At 38.9% G+C, this 18,366-nt stretch overlaps 1 protein-coding gene across 2 annotated transcripts in view; it reads left to right on the forward strand.

The window, feature by feature from the left end:
* The first annotated feature begins 979 nt into the window (after window positions 1-979).
* The window catches only part of LOC121516965 (dedicator of cytokinesis protein 3-like), a 92,742-nt gene continuing 75,355 nt past the window's right edge, over window positions 980-18,366 (forward strand). For both annotated transcript variants that reach the window (XM_041798427.1, XM_041798428.1), the window contains exons 1-3: window positions 980-1,477; window positions 14,901-14,984; window positions 17,942-17,982. In XM_041798427.1, the coding sequence (XP_041654361.1) occupies window positions 1,441-1,477; window positions 14,901-14,984; window positions 17,942-17,982 (162 nt within the window). In that variant the 5' untranslated portion in view covers window positions 980-1,440. The remainder of the gene's footprint in view (window positions 1,478-14,900; window positions 14,985-17,941; window positions 17,983-18,366) is intronic.

Consider the following 18,366-nt stretch of genomic DNA (forward strand, 5'->3'; position numbering starts at 1 on the left):
GCCCATCCCTTCTTTAGACAAACTTTATACTGCTTTTCTGAGTTTTTCTGTGCATGCATAAGTCGTTTTTTTGACTGAAAAAAAAAAAACACTCATCCTGCTCTTTTTACAGCCAAATACATCAGCCCGTCACTTCAGCTGACACCTACCCTGTAACAGTGATTTCAGGCGTGAAAAATAACTGTCAGTCTTGTTAATTGACTTGTGTGCTTTTTGTTGATCATAGAATGGGGACTTTCTGCCCTTTTCTGAACTGCTACAGACTATTTGCTGGAGTCTCAGCTTGAGTCCAAAGTGATGTCTACCTCTGCATTTCAGTCACTGATGAAGTTGTAATCATGACCCTTCACTATATTAACAGATTTTCTGACTCTTCTATAAGCTAGTGGTTGTGGGTTTTGAGTCTTCCGTGTAGTCCAACAGTTTGCCAAAACTATCAATCTTATTCTAAGGGGAAGTTGCCCTTTAGGAATGAGTTGCCTCTCATCTGTGTGGGAGCATGACTGCACTATGACAAAGCATCGCCGGTAGTGGCTCTGTTTCTCTGAAATGACTCAACCAGGAGGTGCTTCCCCACATGGCCTGCCTGCCCTGATCTGTAACACCGGGAGCTACTTTATGGCCCACAGCCCCCTCAATCAAAAAAGGCAGCATTCAGCATCCGGTAGCGGGGGGGGGATGGAGTTTGAGTTTGTGATGGATCTCATGCAAAGAGAGAGAAAACGAGGAGGTAGAGAGGGAGGGCATATATATTTGCAAATGCTTGACACATCAGTGTTGACAAAACGAGTCATGTGACAACCATGAAGATGGCGCAGCTTATGGTATAATGCAGTTTTCTCGGTGTTTCCCTGCATTAGCTCGTCAGTTCGGACAACTGAGCAAATCGCGGCTTGTTATCTCGTAATTTCCCACCGATGCTGCGCGTTCATGCGTGGCGTGGATCATCTGGACTTAACGCGCGTAAAGAACAGTTCCAAAAAGGAGGGGGGAAAAAAACAAAGAAATAATAAAACATAACCTCGAGGAAAAAAGTCTTAGTTCCACTTGAAATGCAGCTGCAATAACACCTTTTGTGGAGGAGCTGAAAACCGCTTGCCGTGTGCGTGCGAGCGTACGCCTGCCTGGCTGTGCGCGTGTGGTTGTGTGCGTTTGCGTGCGTGTTCGTTACATTAGGTGGACACGGAGACTGCATCAGACTGGAGACACACGCCGGGACATAATAGAGCGGAGATATTGAGGCTTTGATGGTCCTTCCTCCCCCCCTCTTTGGCACAACACACCAACGTCAGGACAGTGATTCCGGCGGAGACATGTAGCCCCGTGTAGGCTATGAAGAGCCTGGATCATTTGTAGCCTTCAGCTCTCGTTTTTTAAGCGGCATCATCTCACGATATCGACATAATGTGGCTCGCGCTACTGGAGGGAAAATAACCAATTATGTGGATACCTACAGAGGAGGAGAAAATCGGAGTTGGTGAGTGAATAGCACCCTTTTCTCTTAATTTACGCGATTTTTGTTGCAGTTTTTAATCGACTTCAATCATACAGCGTTTTCGTGGCAGTTTTTACGCACCAGAAACACCCAAATTTGCTCGTCTACACCTTGCGCAAGCTATTCACCCTGTTGTTATGTCCATTACACCCACTGGAAAAACACATACACTTCTAATGGCTGAAATGCAAGGCCAGTGACTGCATAGAAAGGGAAATTGCGTGGGATGCCACAGCCTCCAACCCACCGCCTTAAAGATGCTATCGCAGTCTGTACACAACCGCAGGCGGTGCTTTAAATCAGACTCCAGCTCTTTACTCCTGTGCTTTTTCAAACACAGAGAAATGCGTCAATGTAGCATTTTAGCTCTTTCTTATAGAAGCTATCTAGAGAGGGGGGAAGAAGAGGGGGGAGGGTAAAAAAAGGGCGATTCGTGTTAAAACCACGAGGGGGCATCGTGACTGCATCCCTCCAACAGGTGTAAGCTGGAGAGGCTACCTGTAGACACAAACTGCTTCCTTTACTGCTGCAATAACAACTTCACTGCATTGCACTGCAACCATCTCCACCATGCTTGTTGAACTTTCTAATGCAGGATCAGATAGAGGAAACGTCATGGCAAGGTAGGGGGGAATTACATGGATTGAAAATATGAAAAAGAAAGCTCCATAGTCCTTGAAAAGTATCTCCTGAACCATCTGCCACACAAGTGTCCATAGCATGTCATTACACTATAGAGGGTTTTCATTAGGAGGGATGAGTCATGTCCAGATGCTGTACAGCTTGTTACTTGCAGTGCTACTCATGCTGCTTTACACATGATACTCCCCCTCTCCCACATACAAACACCCACACATTTACACTTTAATCGGAGGCATTGCATTTGCCATGATCGTCTCACAAAACACTGCAGAATGCTGGGAGCCTGAGATGGCAATCCTCCACGAGCATACAGGCTGTATTTGCGCGATGTGTCCCTTATAGAATCACCGCAGGGTGTTTCAATGCTATTGTATCGGGGTTCTTTATAAATATCAGGAGGGAGGGAGTAAAGATGGAGCGCTGTGTGAAGCAACAGTTCGGCGCAGCCTCCGCATCAAGTGTTTGCGGAGTGACCTGGCGCTGTCCGCGGTGCTGAAATACGGGGAAGCAGACTCTCTGTACCTGCCTACACAGTACACACTGTACCTTGTAAATACAGCCCAGATTTCTCTCCTCATTCCCCCTCTTTTTGTCTGTTCCCCTTAAATAATGTTTTGATATGCTACAGTAGGATCAATACCCCCCCGACCACCACCATCAGTGCACATGAAGCCCACGCTGCTGGCCGACTACGCTGCCTCTCTTAATATTCCTTCTCCTATGTCATCAGTTGCACCATTTTCCTCTTTCCTTATCCCTCCTGTAAATCCCCCCCCCCCCTTAATGTAACCACGAGAGAGAACAAGCCTTTTCTTTTTCCCCTGTGGTACCTTAATGGGCTCCGACTAAACAGGAAACAGTTGGAGACCACCTCATGAAACGTTAATGCCTTTCTTAGAATCGCTGCCTATTCATTATGTCGTTCTTGGTTTGTGTGTTTGTGCAGAATAGATCATATTAGTTAGTAAATCAGTTGTAGCTTGGTAGTAGAGGCCTGGGTTGCCTTTTGAAAAAAAACATCCTGATTATTTTAATTACCAGTTAATCTATAATTGCATGTTTGTTCCTCTTATAATGATCAGCCCTTGAAATGCCAAAAGTTTCCAACAGCAGATGATCATTATGCAATTATAAAGACAGTTATTGGATAATTAGGTAAATATTTTGCTTCATAGATTATCAGTAGAATGGCAATATTATGGTAGGGATGCATCAGTTTAGCAAAGATTGGTTGACAAACATCAGTCAGCCATCTGCAAATTATGTGGCATGAACAGATGACAGTTCTTAATGCTTATCCGTTGAGTCCAATAAATAAAATGCTGGAATCTGATATACTTAACTGCTGAAACAATAAGATTTTTTACAGGATAGAAGAAGACAACTGTTAGACAAACTGATCTGTTCAGTACAACCCTAATTTACAAAATCAGTGCATCTCTCAAGTAATTTTTTTTCGGGGAAGATACAGATAACCTTGCAAAGCAACTGTATTGGCCAGGTTCCATGTCAAATCCATCTTACAAAGCTCCAGTCTGAAACCTTTGCCCCAGGCCTGAAACAGATCTGACCAATGAGAATGTGGCAGGAACTACTGATAAAGTTTAGACGTACTGGAAGCTGTTAGCAATGGCTGCTGCCAGTGTAGAGTATAGAAGCAATTTTCTGAGAACCGGACCATGTTTCTTCCTTGAAATAGGAGCAAAGAGCCAAACCGAAAGCTTTTCATGATATAAAGATGTTTTCACTCTTCTCTCTACCTGCTTTGGCATGAGTTTTTACAGGCCAGGCTAAGTTGTATTACTGGCCGGTTTATGCTATTGCTGCCACCAGTGTAGTGATAAGCTTGTATGTAGCCATAGTATAGCTGCAGTTTTATCACAACTTGACCACATTTCTTTATTAAAACAAGAGCAAAGAGCCACACTGAAAGGCAAAGCAGATGTTTTTACACTTCTCCCAACCAAGTTTTATCCACCAACAAGCTCCACCATCATAAACCACAACAGTGCCTGTTACTCTTGGGAAGCGGTGCTTTTTTATTCTGTCTTGTTGCTCTGATTGGCCTGTAATAAATGACAGAACAATGTTTGTCCAATCACCGTCTGAGAATTTTTTGAAAACTCCAGCCCTTCACAAACGCTTTGTATAGGAAGTTGTCAAGATGAATGTGAAATAGGTTCATGCAGTGGAAATATTAAACAGTCTATCTGTCGGCTTAGGATACAGTTACTGTTTTTAGTATTTCATGAGACCAATCAGCAGGGGTGTCCCAATCCCGATTGTATGTATCAGATCGGAGCCAATAGAAGTATTTTTAATTGATTGTAGATCGGCAATTTGATCCGATCAGCCCAGCCGATCATTTAGGTCAGCTGTTGTTGACGGAACACAGTTTACGACAAGCCGTAAACGCATCAGTAACACAACAAAGCAGCAACATTAGCATTCCTGTGTTTAAAATGTCACCGGTGTGGAAAAACTTCAAACGTGAGAGTGAAAACAGTCCAGTTGCCACTTGCAGCATCTGTAATACGACCGTTTCAAGAGGTGGTAGCAGCAGTTAACACTACTATTTCATCTGTCGACTCCGAACTCAACACACAGTGCAATACGTTGACTTCACTATAGCAACAGGCAGCTTCACGGAAGCAACAACCTCTGGACTTTAAGAGAAAAGACAAGTACCCTCAAGAGAGTGATAAGGCAAAAAAAATAACAGAAAAAGTGGTCGAATTCATTTCTTTGGACAACCAGCCCATCTCTGTGGTGGAGGATTTTGGTTTTTGTTGTCTTCTTGAGCTTTTAAACCCACGCTTTGCGCTGCCATCTTGACATTGCATTAATGACACTGCCTTACCGGAGCTGTTAAACAAAGTATGTGACAGTATACTAGAGAATTTAAAAAGCAACTTCTCTGCCATTAGCTTCACTACAGACATTAAGAGCTCTGATGTTTGCCCCGTGTCACTGCAAAGTCTCACTGAACAGTCTTCCACCTCTGAGTTAAAGCGTGCAGTGTTACATGCACACCATTTTCTGGGGTCTCACACAGCAGAGCATGTAAAGCAGGCCATCGAGGTTGCTGGTTTTTCCTAAACAAGACCCTTCACTTCATTTTAAAGTAATAATGGGTAATGAAATTAAAGTGAGGGAGGAAAACGTGATGTGGCAGTGCCAGTTGCACTTTAGAAATTGAACTGCAATAACAAAAGTGCCTTGTATTTGATATTTGGGTTTTATGGTTTATGTCTCAGATTAAGCTGTCACATTTGAATAGGAATTGTTTTGAATCTGTATGATTCATATGTTTTTGATCCCATTCAAGTTAACCTGTTTTGAGTTCAGTTTTTGTTGTGACTAATACAGTCAAGTTAATACGTAATTTTATTTATTTATTGACAGATTATTTAAGTGAAACAGAGCTAATACACCATTTTGAGTAGAAATGTGATTTTGGTTTTTTACAACAATGTTGGCTGTACTAAGTTAAATGGAACAAGTTTGAGACATCTAGTAGTTTTTCTGTTTACTTAAGTTATTTTTGTAAACAAAATCAATTGAAACTCTAATCTCTAAATAACCTCTAATCTAAACTCTGAAAAGTAATTATGAATATCGGATTGGGACTCAGTATTGGCAGATATTCAATATTAAAAATTGGATCGGAGGCCAAAAGTGCTGGTTGGGACAGTCCTACCTATAAGTGACAAAAGTAAAATTGCATACTTAAAAAAAATAAAACTAAATAAAACATTTAGAACAAGTCCTGTCAAAATGGGAAGCATTAAGCAACACAGTAACAGCAGGAAAACAGGAAGTTTTATCATACACTCACTGCTGCTGTGTCCAAAATCGCAGGGTTTTCACTATAGTGCGCTATATAGTGAAAATGATATTTTCTAATTTGATTTCTGTATGCATTTTGTAGTGCATTGTATCCCACAATACATAGTGAAAAGCAGTGATAAACCAATGGCCACTGGCCCAGCAATGTTATCCGATAGAAAGTGGTATTTGACAGCTGTTATCCATGATAGACGGACGAGGAACATGGCAAGCATGAATCTAAATCACAGAAACACAGAACAGTTCTTTTATTACCAAAAATGTGTTAAGGATACAAAGTAACATCTTTCTACTAATGGTGATTTTTGGCATGAGCCGACAGTGTGTATGCAAAAAGAAATGAGACATGGCTTTAAAATATATGTTATTTTGCTAAACGCTTACAGAGCTCTTTAATAATTTTTCATTTTAGAGTAATTTTGAAAATACAGTTAAAAAAATCAGTTTTCAGTGAAATTCTGCCATTTTTTATATCCCCTGTCATCAAGGATGAGTCATTGTTGCCTCACATTTTAATTGTGAGATACTGATGACATTGTTGTCTGCAGCCAGAATAGTATCTGAAACTGTTTTTATAGTGCCAATGATTGATATAGTCCACCAGAGACAACTTACTATATATGGAATAGGGAATGAGTGTGTAATTTCAAACACAATCTGTGTCAGTGGCACCCGGGCCTCAGTGTTGATTGGCTAGTGCTTGTGTGACATCTAGCCAATAAGACTGTGTCGTGGGTGGAACTGTAGGTGAGAGAACGAAAACAAGCCTTTAAGCAGAGCTAAAGTAACACACTTTATAACTGATTAGTTTAATCAGCAGTTGGTCACATTTAATGGTGACATGGATAAATGACCAAATGCATAATCTTAGCCAATAATCTGCTGAACCCTTATCTCTATGCTATAGTCAATGATTCAATCCAAATCCTGTCTTCTTGAAGTTGTTTGCTTCTGAGCCGTTACTTCCAGTGAGTCACCGCTGATTTCATCTCATATTAACAGCAATATTGAGACACTTTCTTTACACTTTTATTGGACAGAGCTGTGACAGTGCAGCAGTACCTGCCCACATGAGAGTGACTGAAATGAATCAGCTACATCTAAAGCCAAACTCCTGTAGCAGTACATTTAGATACCAGACTAGACCACCATTATCCAAAACGGACAGCTTCACAAACAAATGCATTCATTACAGATGAGAAGATTGAGCACATGTTCAAGTGGGAGTGGGATAAGAGAGATTAGAGTGGCCCAAAGTAGCATTTCTAAGTAGTTTTGGTCATGATTTTAACCCTTAATCCCACCTGCACTTTTATGTTGCTCAGCCTCTAGTGTCCTGTATATACTGAAAAAATCACTTAAATGCCAAGGCTTTACTTAGGATGTAAACATGAGAGGGGCTTTTAATTATTTTCAAGCTTTTTTTTTTTTTTTTTTTTTTACCATAATTGAGATAGGACAATGGATAGAATTGGAAACTGGGAGTGAGAGAGTGTAGGGAATGCAGTAAAGGAGCCACAAGCTGTATTTGATCCCAGACCAGCCACTTTGAGGACAGCAGCCACTGTGCATGGTGTCTGCCAGTAAGAGGTGTTAACTGTGTATAAAATAGGATATGGGTAATCAAATAGAAAATCACTGATTTGATCTTTCTTTGTAAGACAGCCCTATGTCAGTCTAGGTCAGTCTGCTGCACTCTTAGAAGGAGAGGGGACACCCCTAAGTGCTCCTCTGTCCTAGGAAGGTGCATATTTAAAATTATATATCTTAAAGAGTAAAAATGCGAGGAAATTGAAAGATTAACTATATGCTAACTAAGTAAACCCTAAATACACAGGGGTCAGAACTCCAGGCTAGTACAAGTGACCGAGCCTTGAACTGGGTTGGGTTTTTATTTGAAGTTTTAAATTACACCTATTGTTTCATGTGTAATAGTCATGCACATGGCCTCAAAGCGCTTTATGATAAAGTCGTCCTCTCACAGCTATTCACAGCCCCTGCGACTGGGAAGAGTTGCCTGGATTTCTGGGACACTGATTTGGAATCATACATGGTAAAATGCTCCTGTGCCTTGGTGGCAGAAATCCGAGAGACTCTAACGCAGTGATGTTCCTGTGAGTGTGTGTTCAAGTCGTGCTGAACGACATGACTCAGTGGATGAAGCCCGAAGACCATCATGTAATTTTGAACTTGGCTAGATCTGGAACAGGACAGTACCCTGGTCCGGCCCTCACACTCACATTGCATTACTGGAATGGTTGAAGCAGTTTATCTTCAGTTGTAACACTCAGGAATGAGACTGGGTCTAAGAAGAGGGAAGGGTTTGTTCATTCCAGTCCATGCTGTATGGACAAGTACAATGTCCAGTTCAATAATTTGTCCCTCAGTATAGTCTTGTTGATAGTTAATCTGAAAAAAGACAATTTATATGCTCTAATATTGTTTACTGGTGTACTGGCAGCTTTCCGATGACATCTGCCCTTTCTCTGTAGGATATCTCTCCCCTGTGGGCTATAGTACAGTAACATACTGTATGTGTCTCTCATTGAGTCTAAAGCAAGGTCATCAGGCCACCCATGCTGCGTTCAAAAGCTTCACTATATTCCACACAAAAGAGAAACATTTATCAAGACATATGAACACATTTACACTTATTGAGTTCATATTTTATCTGTGTAAAGCTTAAATGGGCTTTGTTTCTCAGCAGTGCATTTACATCCACCTTAATGTTTCAGAGACAAGCGTAGAAATAGGCCCAGTGTCAACCAAAATAAAACAGTGTCTTGAATAACTTGATATGAACCTAATCCATAATGAAATTTCTGGAAATTAAGAGTCAAACTCAAATTATAAATATTTCTAAGCTGTGTACTCACATTAAGCCAGATGTTTCAAATAGTGGTGAAGCAAAATATCAATACAGCAATATAGCACCGTCCTGTTTCATGTGAGACTGTTATTGAATTGCTGTTCCCAAGTATCGATATTTTAGTCTAAAAAACTGTGAGCTAAACAGATTTCCTGGCAATTTGACTCACTGTGCCACTACTTCTCATGGGGTTGTTTATGACTTCAGTGAGGGTAACGTGTACAGGAGTGGGTTTGCCAAAAAAAAGGTTGACAGTGGGATTATAGAAGGAGAAGAAAAGAGCAGGATAATATCTGATACAGGTGAAAAGAAGAAATTAAGAAGCATAATGAGATGTGAAAGTTATTTCACATTGCATTGAATACATACAAATACTTACCCTTTTTAGTCATTTAATGATCTTCAATTAATGGCATCTCCTGATATGATGTTATTATCTTACAACTTAAAGCTCAGATATTGTCGTTATTGCATGGCAACTTTTAGGTATCATTTCTCATCATTCATATCATAATACATTATGTTCTATCATATCATATCATAGCATATGTATCATAGCATATGTATGGTAATCTTTTTTATCAAATCTAATTGTATTTTATCGTGTCTTATCATAATCATTGTGTCCTTTTACAGTATATCATATCATAATACATTGCATTGTATTGTATCATGTTGTCTTATTGTTTTATATTGTGTCATGTCATATCGCACCATGTCACGTCATGATATGTTGCATCATATTGTGTCGTATTGTATCGTATTGTGTTGGATGGTATCATAATCTATTCCATTGTACTGTATCGTATCATATCATGATCCCATATATCATATTGTGTTTTATTGTATCATTATACATTGCAGCATATCTTATCATATGGTAACATGTTGTATCATAATGTAGGCTGTCCTTTAATTCCCTTTCTGTTATCAAACAATGCTCAAACCAGGGAAATCCCCAATGTCAAATTTGTACCATAATCATCACTATTAGCTGTTTAGCAATAACAACAAAAACTCCCAGGCATTCTCACAGCACCACCAGAAAATATATACTACAAACTAAAGTTTTGAAACAGAGTATTGAATATATTGTTTCTGGTCCTTTGTAGATTTTTAGAAGTAGTATTCATGTCATGTCATGTCATGTAGATATGATTTAAGCTTTGCATTGTCAGAACTTTTGAACATTTGCTATTCTTATTGAAAATAAACTGCAGAATTATTTTTTACTTCATGCCAGCATATTAAACCAAGTTATTAAGAGATTGTTATGAAGCAGTGATAGCCTTTTGCTCCTTCACTTTAAGTGTGGTTTGTTATTTAAGTAAATTTATTAAAATGAACACAGCTTGTTCTGTGAAATACTTCCTGTCAAAGTCTTGATTGTAGTTCTGTTTGGTTACTGTCCCTCTCACTTCGAGTAATGTGAAAGGAGAAACATACAACTGAATCAAGTCAATATGTATCCATGTATATGTAAGAAAATCTCATAACTTTTTTTTAATGAAAATGTTGTTTTAAATAAGTTGGAGCAACAGACCAGCAGACATAAAACAACAAATAGTGTCAAATGAAACTAAAACTGTCTGATTCAAAACCTAACTAGTTTTATTAGGATTCAGGCACAGATTAGCATTAGAATTTGTTGGCTTATGATCAGCTGATGGAGATCACAGAAGGAAACCTGACTTATTCACCAGGGAATATTAAATAAGTCTGAACAGTTATTCAAATAAAGAAAAAACTGCATATTTACAATATGTTAAGTCATTCTGCCTGGGTTCTATATGCATCTGTTTTGTTGAATGCATTCAAACACTTACAGTAGATGCACTACACTCATGACCGGCGGTAACCTCCATGGTTGAAAACTGAAGTTAATGCAGAAGTGCAAAAATCTGTAGCTCCACGAGTGTCCACTTGAAGCTGGTTGTAGAAGCACTGGAAGTCGCAAACACACCACCATGTTAAAATTTCTGACTTTTATTGTGGGAATATGAATGTTTAAAGCCTGCTTCTACAGCTCATCCATTTGTTTTTAAGAAGAAGACATGTTATACATTTTTAAAGCTATGGCTGACACGACTGTAAGCTGGCATGGTGTAGCTGGGTTCTTAGAGCCCGCCTCAGCTCCACCGTTGTGTCATTTACTTGCTTGACTTAAAAGTTTGTTTGAGACATTGTTGTCAATATTGGCTTCAAAAGCCCCCTTCAGAGACTACTTCCAGTTCTACAGTCTTTGATAATGGATCATTAAAGTTATTTCAATCAGATGACACTTAAATACCAGTGGGCTGTTCTTTATTCTACAAGTTTCAATGAAAGAAATGTGCAAAGTCTTTAACAATCAGACTACATCGTGATAACAAAATGTAGTTGAAGATGTAGTTAGACCAACTGCAGGAATAGGATACCCCCTATGGGCACTGGTGGTGGTGTTGATGAGGGATCCAGGATCAGATGAGGAGGAGAGAGTTGAGAAGCTGAACCAGGACACTAATGAGGTGGCTTGAAGGATGAGATGAGCAGAAGACCGTGAAGATCTGGACTAGATGTTGATGAACTGGAATTGAGGGGGCTGGGGTGGAAGAGGGTTGCGGCATCCACAGTGAAACAACAGGCTGACCGTGGAAGAGAGGACGACAGCTTTGAAGTGTAACAGGTACACAAGGCAGAATCTGATTAGCTTTGTGTTTAAGAGAGTGAATGGTCATAACCAGCTGATCACCAGAACAGAAAGAGAGTAAGAATGGAGGGATATAAACGAGTGGTGACTAATAAATAAGAAAGAGTCTTCCTGCTTGAACTTATGCTGAGCTCGATCTGTGTTGAAAAGGAGCAAATAATAATGTTTTTCTTTACACACTTTGGAAAATAATAGGGATATTATCAGCATGATAATGGTATTGGGAAATATTTGCTCATCCTCCTGAGACCTGAGCTTTCATTTGTTGCACATTTTTGACATATCCTTCTTATCTGGGATTAGTAGGACCTGATAAGTATAACAACTAAATGTTGTATCTCAACAACAAGTAGTTTAAAAAAATAATGCACTTGTATGAGGATAGTGGGTCTATTTTACTTTACAACACAGTAAAGACACCATTGTGTAACACAATATGGACAATTCTACCAAATTTCTGCAAAAACATAGTTGGAAATATCTTGGAAGGAAAAAAAAGTATTTATTCCCTTCATTTTTTTTTCTTCTTTTCTTGGAAGAGAAATATGCCCTGGAAATGTATCCCAGACAAATAAAATCAGTGTAGACTAATTTTTACTACATGCAACTGTGCTCATTTTTAGTGGAAACTGTAGGTTTCTTTCCAAAATCTGCCCAAGCTATCTCCAGTGTCTTCATACAAGTCTTTGCTGTTCATTGGTGTTGTAGCTTGTCACTGCTGATAAAACTTTTTAAATTTGCAGCCCAATCAAACAACAAACACGAGCAGACATTAAAAAAACAAGTTTCCATCATTAAATTTGAAGAGTTTTTGTACCTTGCACAGTTTTATGTTGAGAGTGGCTGTAGAGCATTTTTGTTAGAATAGCAGCCATCTTTAATGGACACTGATAATTGTAATGTGATTTTGTAATCACAAGGTGGGGTACAGAGTGTTCACCAATGAGGCTAACAGGTCTAATTTGTCTTCATATGAGGATGCTGGGACACAGGAGGTTAAAAAGTTAAATATCGGTATCAGCAGATACAAAACTTCTGCTGATAATAACAGCACATAGTACATATTGGCTGTTTTTATCTTATATTGGTCTTAAATATTGGTCAAATATACAAGTGTAGGTAGTTGCCTAGAGTGCCACACACTGAAGGGGTCCCACCGTGAGTCCTGAACAGTTTGACTGAAGCCCCAAATGTAAAACAACAACCAAACTGTCTGCTCTTCTCTCAGCTCCCTTTGACTCAGCCTCTCCTTGCACAGGAGACACTTGGTGATCTTTACAATTTAAAAAAGTTGTATTTATCTCAGCATTGGTTTAATTTTTAATCGTAATTGTTTAAAAGGCTTTGTGTTGCTTTGCCATTATCAACTTTTTGCCTTTGCTTTAACTACAACTCAAAGTCAAACCAGGTAAATCAAGGACAAACTGTGGCCACAAACTGAGAGGGCACTCCTACTCAGCGTGGCACACCTACTGAGTCTTGTGTTTGGATGGTTTTATTATTTAGTTTTTCTCTTTTTTCCCTCCAAAATAAAATGTTATCAAACAGGGATTAAAAAAGCCACATCAGATGTTCTTAAAACAGCATATTTGATATACTTCATTATCTTTGTTGGCAAAAATTGCCTCAGTAGATGACAGTTTTTAGCATATACCAGCACTCCAAACTCAAAATGTTAACAGATTTGTGTAAGAGTTGTTAGAGCATGTTTCAGTTGTGTTATAGATGAGTTTGCATATTTTTTAAATGCCTTTAACAAAGACAGTGTGGTGAGGTGAGAGGAAAGTGGAGGAGAGCAGGTTCCTCTCCAGTGATCAGCTTCTATAACAGAGTTAGTGGTTACATAATAGCGGCCATAAGATACCATGTGGACTCTGAATGCTACTCGATGCAGGGACAGTCTGGGCTGATATACTGTTGCTGAATAGAGTGGAGTTTCTTTTGCCAACATTTTTGCTACAGCCTGTCCCGTCACTCCTTCCAACATCCTACGTGCAGCATGTTGAAAGAAAAATTTGGTCGGTGATGTTTTGAGGATATGCTAATGCTCTGCAGCTTCGAGGCACAGTAAAAGAGTGTTTACACAGCTCAGAGATTTTGAGAGGGAGGACTATGAAAATATGAGCCTGTGTGATGTGTCCGTCTCTCTCGAACATGACAATCCGATCTTGTTCTGACGTGGCCTCTGCTAAAGAGTTCTCAAATGGTGTGTGAGTGCAGGTTTTGCAATTCAAATGACATAGAGGCCATTAAAGAATAGGACACTCAAATTGGTAATACTTAGCCCCGGCAGGAAAAGGGCCAGAGGCAGACTGAAAAAGGTGACAAGGAGGCTTTTAAAGTCTATCCATCTCTCTCCTTTAATGCGTGCCCAGTATGCCTGACTCTAACTCTGCTGCCATGCAGCATCCATAAGCTTGCCATTTTAAAATGCTTAGATCCCTGCAGCAGTTACAGTGTAGAAAGCCCTCCAGTTTGTGGATGATCTGTTGCCATAGTTACCCAAGCTCAGGAATTGAGCACTTGTTACCCTCAAACAGGCAACGGAGCTGAGCCGTAGCCCCTCCTTCTCTTCCTCCCCCTCACTGGGTCCCCTGGCTAGTTCATTAGCATAATGATTCACACCAAACTCTCCTTGAAGGGCCACCATTTGTAGACTTTTTTTTAAATCATCAGCGGAGCCGTGTCATCATTAAACAAGTTTGTCTTAACAGAGGTTTATACAGCCTATTATATGTAACATGGCTCCTGCTGCAGTGCTGCAGACAAAAAAAAAAGCTCTAGAGGCCATCCTACTGTGAAGGCCTTCATTTTGGCATCCAACCCCTGAAGAGTAATCATGTTCTTAATCAGGCTGTGAGTCACCTAAAAAAAGCTGCATAATGCTGCAAAAGCAGGTGGCACGGAAGATTTTTGCTAATACCAACTTATGCTAAAGCACAGTTTAGCCATGCTACTAAGCACTTAGTGTGGGCTCCACTTTGGGAGAGTTTATTCATTTAACATGCACAAAAATCAGGCCGCTTAAGAATTAATTGCCTACTAAAATGACTACCCACTTCAGGGTGGGAGCTTGTTTACAGTTTGCTAAGCTGTGGATCCTGTGTGACACTGCGTTGAGAAGTTTGCATTTAATAGCTTATTAAACTCATGCCATAATCCCCAAACAGGGGCTGTATGGAGAGCCAACATTTTTGGGGCTGCATCTTTCTATATCTGAGGTCACAACCATAACACTAAGCATGGATCTTAATCTCTGATGTTATTTCCCTTGACAGTTATAACAAAACTACTATAAGGTCAAATATTCGTCATCACTGTGGTGTCCTGATTTTTCTCTCTCTTTTTCTTTGCAGTGATCTGCAACTTCCGGTCACCAATATGTCAGGCCCTGGTCCTGGAGATCGGGGAAACTGTACAGATTTTGGAGAAGAGTGAAGGTAAAAGAACATCATAGTAAATATAACAGATTATCGCTAGTTGGGTTTCCATGACAGTTTTTCGCAAAATAAAAGCAATAATTCTTAAATTTCAACTAAGTACAATTGCGCAATTCTCGTAAAATCTCATCTCGCGTGAATCTGCAGGGAAGCTTGACGCTCAAAACCTGCTGTGTTGGTACGGTTTTGGGTTCATCTACAGCGATTGCCTTGATAATTTTGAACAAAAGACGAAGGCAACGGATGATAGTTCAGAGGCAAAGTCCATATGTATGGCAAAAGCCACGTGTTAGTGTATAAGTAGGATGATAAGAAAAGTCTTGCCTCCTCTTCTGTCCATACGTACCGCACCATGTTGTCTCAGAGCGACTGGTCATGTGACACCGTATGTCACGTCCTCTGACTTTTAAATGCAGAAAAAGTGTTTCCATTACACTTGAAAAACCTCCTCACGAGAGCATAAAAACTTTTTTTGCGAGATTTTTCGAAATTCAGTTGTTTCCATAACCAGTTTTTTATTGCGCTATTTAGATTTTGCGCATTTCTAAGGGTAAAGGTAACGCAGACACTGATGATCACACTCATGCATGAAAATGCTCAACCTAGCCTTCAGACTGTTATTTGAGAAACAGAATATGACAACTTGGTTAAACTTTATTTTTGTGGGCCCTTATTATCTAAATTAGTAATTTTATTGTAATAAGTGGTATCATCTTGTTATTTCTGCACAATAAGGTGGTAATGACCTTGTAATAAGTTGGCATTTTTACCAAGTAATAACTTAAAATACAGTCATATTAAGGAAGTATTTATGTCATTATAATGTTCTAATTATCAAGTAATTTCTTGTAATATTATAGAAGTTCTTTTATGATCAGGTGGTGTTTTACCCCATCCCTAACCCCAACCCCCCAACTCTAAAAATAATTTGAAAAATATTCGGGAAAGGCCTCGCTTTAATTTTAAGAAATTACCAGGGAAATATCAAGCTGCTCATAAAGAAAATTATCATCTTATTTCTAAGAAATTACTCTGTAAAATACTACCCAATTACCAGAGAATTACCACAGTGTTATGAGGGTTAGGGTAAGAGGATTAGAGCTAGGGTAAAATACCATCCACTTACCAGAGAACTGCCCAAATATTACCAGGAATTACTTGATAATTAACTTCCCTAATATAACCAAGTTATTACTTAGTAAAATTCTAACTTATTTAGAGGTAATAATAACCTTATCCTTAAGAAAATAATGGCTAGGCTAATAACACTTTAAAAAATCATTACATAATTAGGGCCCACCTGCAACTTTAATTCATAGGTCCCGTGATCATTGCTTGAAAGAATCAGGGGGGTATTTTCTAATCACATTATATTTAGGTTTTAAATAGATCTGTTTATGTAAAAAGTAGTAAAAACAGGCCTACCACCAAAGCGTACTCCATTCAAAAACTATGGTAATACCAATACTTTTATGAATATTGAGGGTTTGCTGGTTGGACTCAAAATCCCAGGATGCCAAAGCTTAAGTTGCGAGTCTTAACCAACTGAACCTACAGGCATTTTTTTTTAACGTGGAATGCAAATAAGAAACTTTGTTGTCTTCATACCAACAGACAACACAACAATAGCTTAAAACAAAACAGTACTGGCCCTCCCCTAGAACCTACTGAGCTCAAAACCCTCATACTGTAAAATTTAATTGGCTTTTATGCTAACTTTGATAGGCTATCAATGCTAAAACCCTCAATTCCTTAGCTTATTTTATAAAACATCTTTAAAATGTTTCCTTTTTTTCTCACAAGAATTATCTTATTATTTTGGTAGCCAGGCTAACCGCTAACTTACCAGCTAATGTTGCTGCTGGTGCTGTCAAGCAAATGCAGTTAGAATAACAAGGCTTCCGCTTGTCATAGAAAAAACTTTTAGATTATTTTGGCCTTTAAATGGCAAGACGACAGAAAAGCCTATTGTCGTTGTTTTGTTCTAGCTGTAGTGCAGTAAAGTTCAGTTGCTCTCCTACTACTGTAGCCTACTACAGAGCTAGCTAAGCTGGACAAAGCTAATGCTAGCTTAAAGGCTCTGTGTGTCCTAAATCGCATACGTCTGTACTAAATACCAAACATTTTGAGTGCACAGGTGTAAATAGTGAATTCACACTGAGAAGCATACTCAAATGCAGTAGGCTATACTACTCTACACTCAAAACTGTCAGGAAGTGAGTGTTTAACGATGGTCAGTTTTCACCCTCAAGGAATAACAGATACTGTACTATAAGCATGCTAGCGTAAACTAACGTTGGCATTAGCTTGCTAGCGAATGTGTGCAATGGCAGCAGATTTCAATCAAACAAAGGGCCTTTAAGGCAAAATGAGTTCTTAATCTATAAGTGAGAAATGGTAATATAAAATACAAGTTACATGACTCAAACAGTAGGTGAAAATAGCCGTCAAACTTTGGTTTTAATCGCTTTGTCTAAGAAGTTGAAGAAAAAAGACAGAGGCATTTTAACTGTTGTCACTTCCTATCAGTGCAAAAAAGCAGTGTATGTTCAGAGACCGTATAAACCCGCCTTTATGAAGGGCTCTGTACTGCATTTAAGTGAACTGTGTTACACTGTACCAAGAAAAGTATGCGATTTAAAACACACTTTTTGACACAGTTAGCGAAACATGCTACATTAAAAACACTTACTACCAAGGGGTGAACATCACTAAGATATTTATAACTATATATATATACTATATATGTACTATATATACTATAACTAATATTATGAAAGCTTTAATGATAAAACATTGATAAAACAGCAGAAACTGTCATTTACTTTGAATTTTGTTTGGGTTTGGCTGAGCAAATTGATCAATTAGCTTTGATATTTTGGTTTTATTGAATATATAATTGTATTCACTCATTCAAAGATATGCCATTTCTGATGTGAACTTTGCTCTTTCTTCAGGTTGGTACAGAGGCTTTTCCACCAAGAAGCCTTCTATTAAGGTAATTTAACAGTATATACACATTGTACTGATTTAACTTTGTGTTTATTCTTGCAGTCTTTTTTTAAATGTTCTATATTAAAATAAATGCATCACTGTAGGCATGTAAAACACAGGATAATGAACATTAGTGTCAGTAAAAACTTTAGTATTATATGTATATATGTATACGCACAACTACAAGGCAGCAATTTTCAAAGATCATGAGGCTAACTATTTTAACAAATACAATGTCACCAATATCATTGTAAAACTGCTGTTGTTTTTATGTAAAGTAGATTCCACATGAAGGTTTCATCAAAGACCATGCATTTTGTGAATGATAATGTGTGATGTGAGCATCCCAGAAATAACCGTGTCTAGACAACAAAGGCCTTAATGACTG

This window comes from Cheilinus undulatus, linkage group 11 (assembly GCF_018320785.1).
Source record: "Cheilinus undulatus linkage group 11, ASM1832078v1, whole genome shotgun sequence".
Lineage (NCBI taxonomy): Eukaryota > Metazoa > Chordata > Actinopteri > Labriformes > Labridae > Cheilinus > Cheilinus undulatus.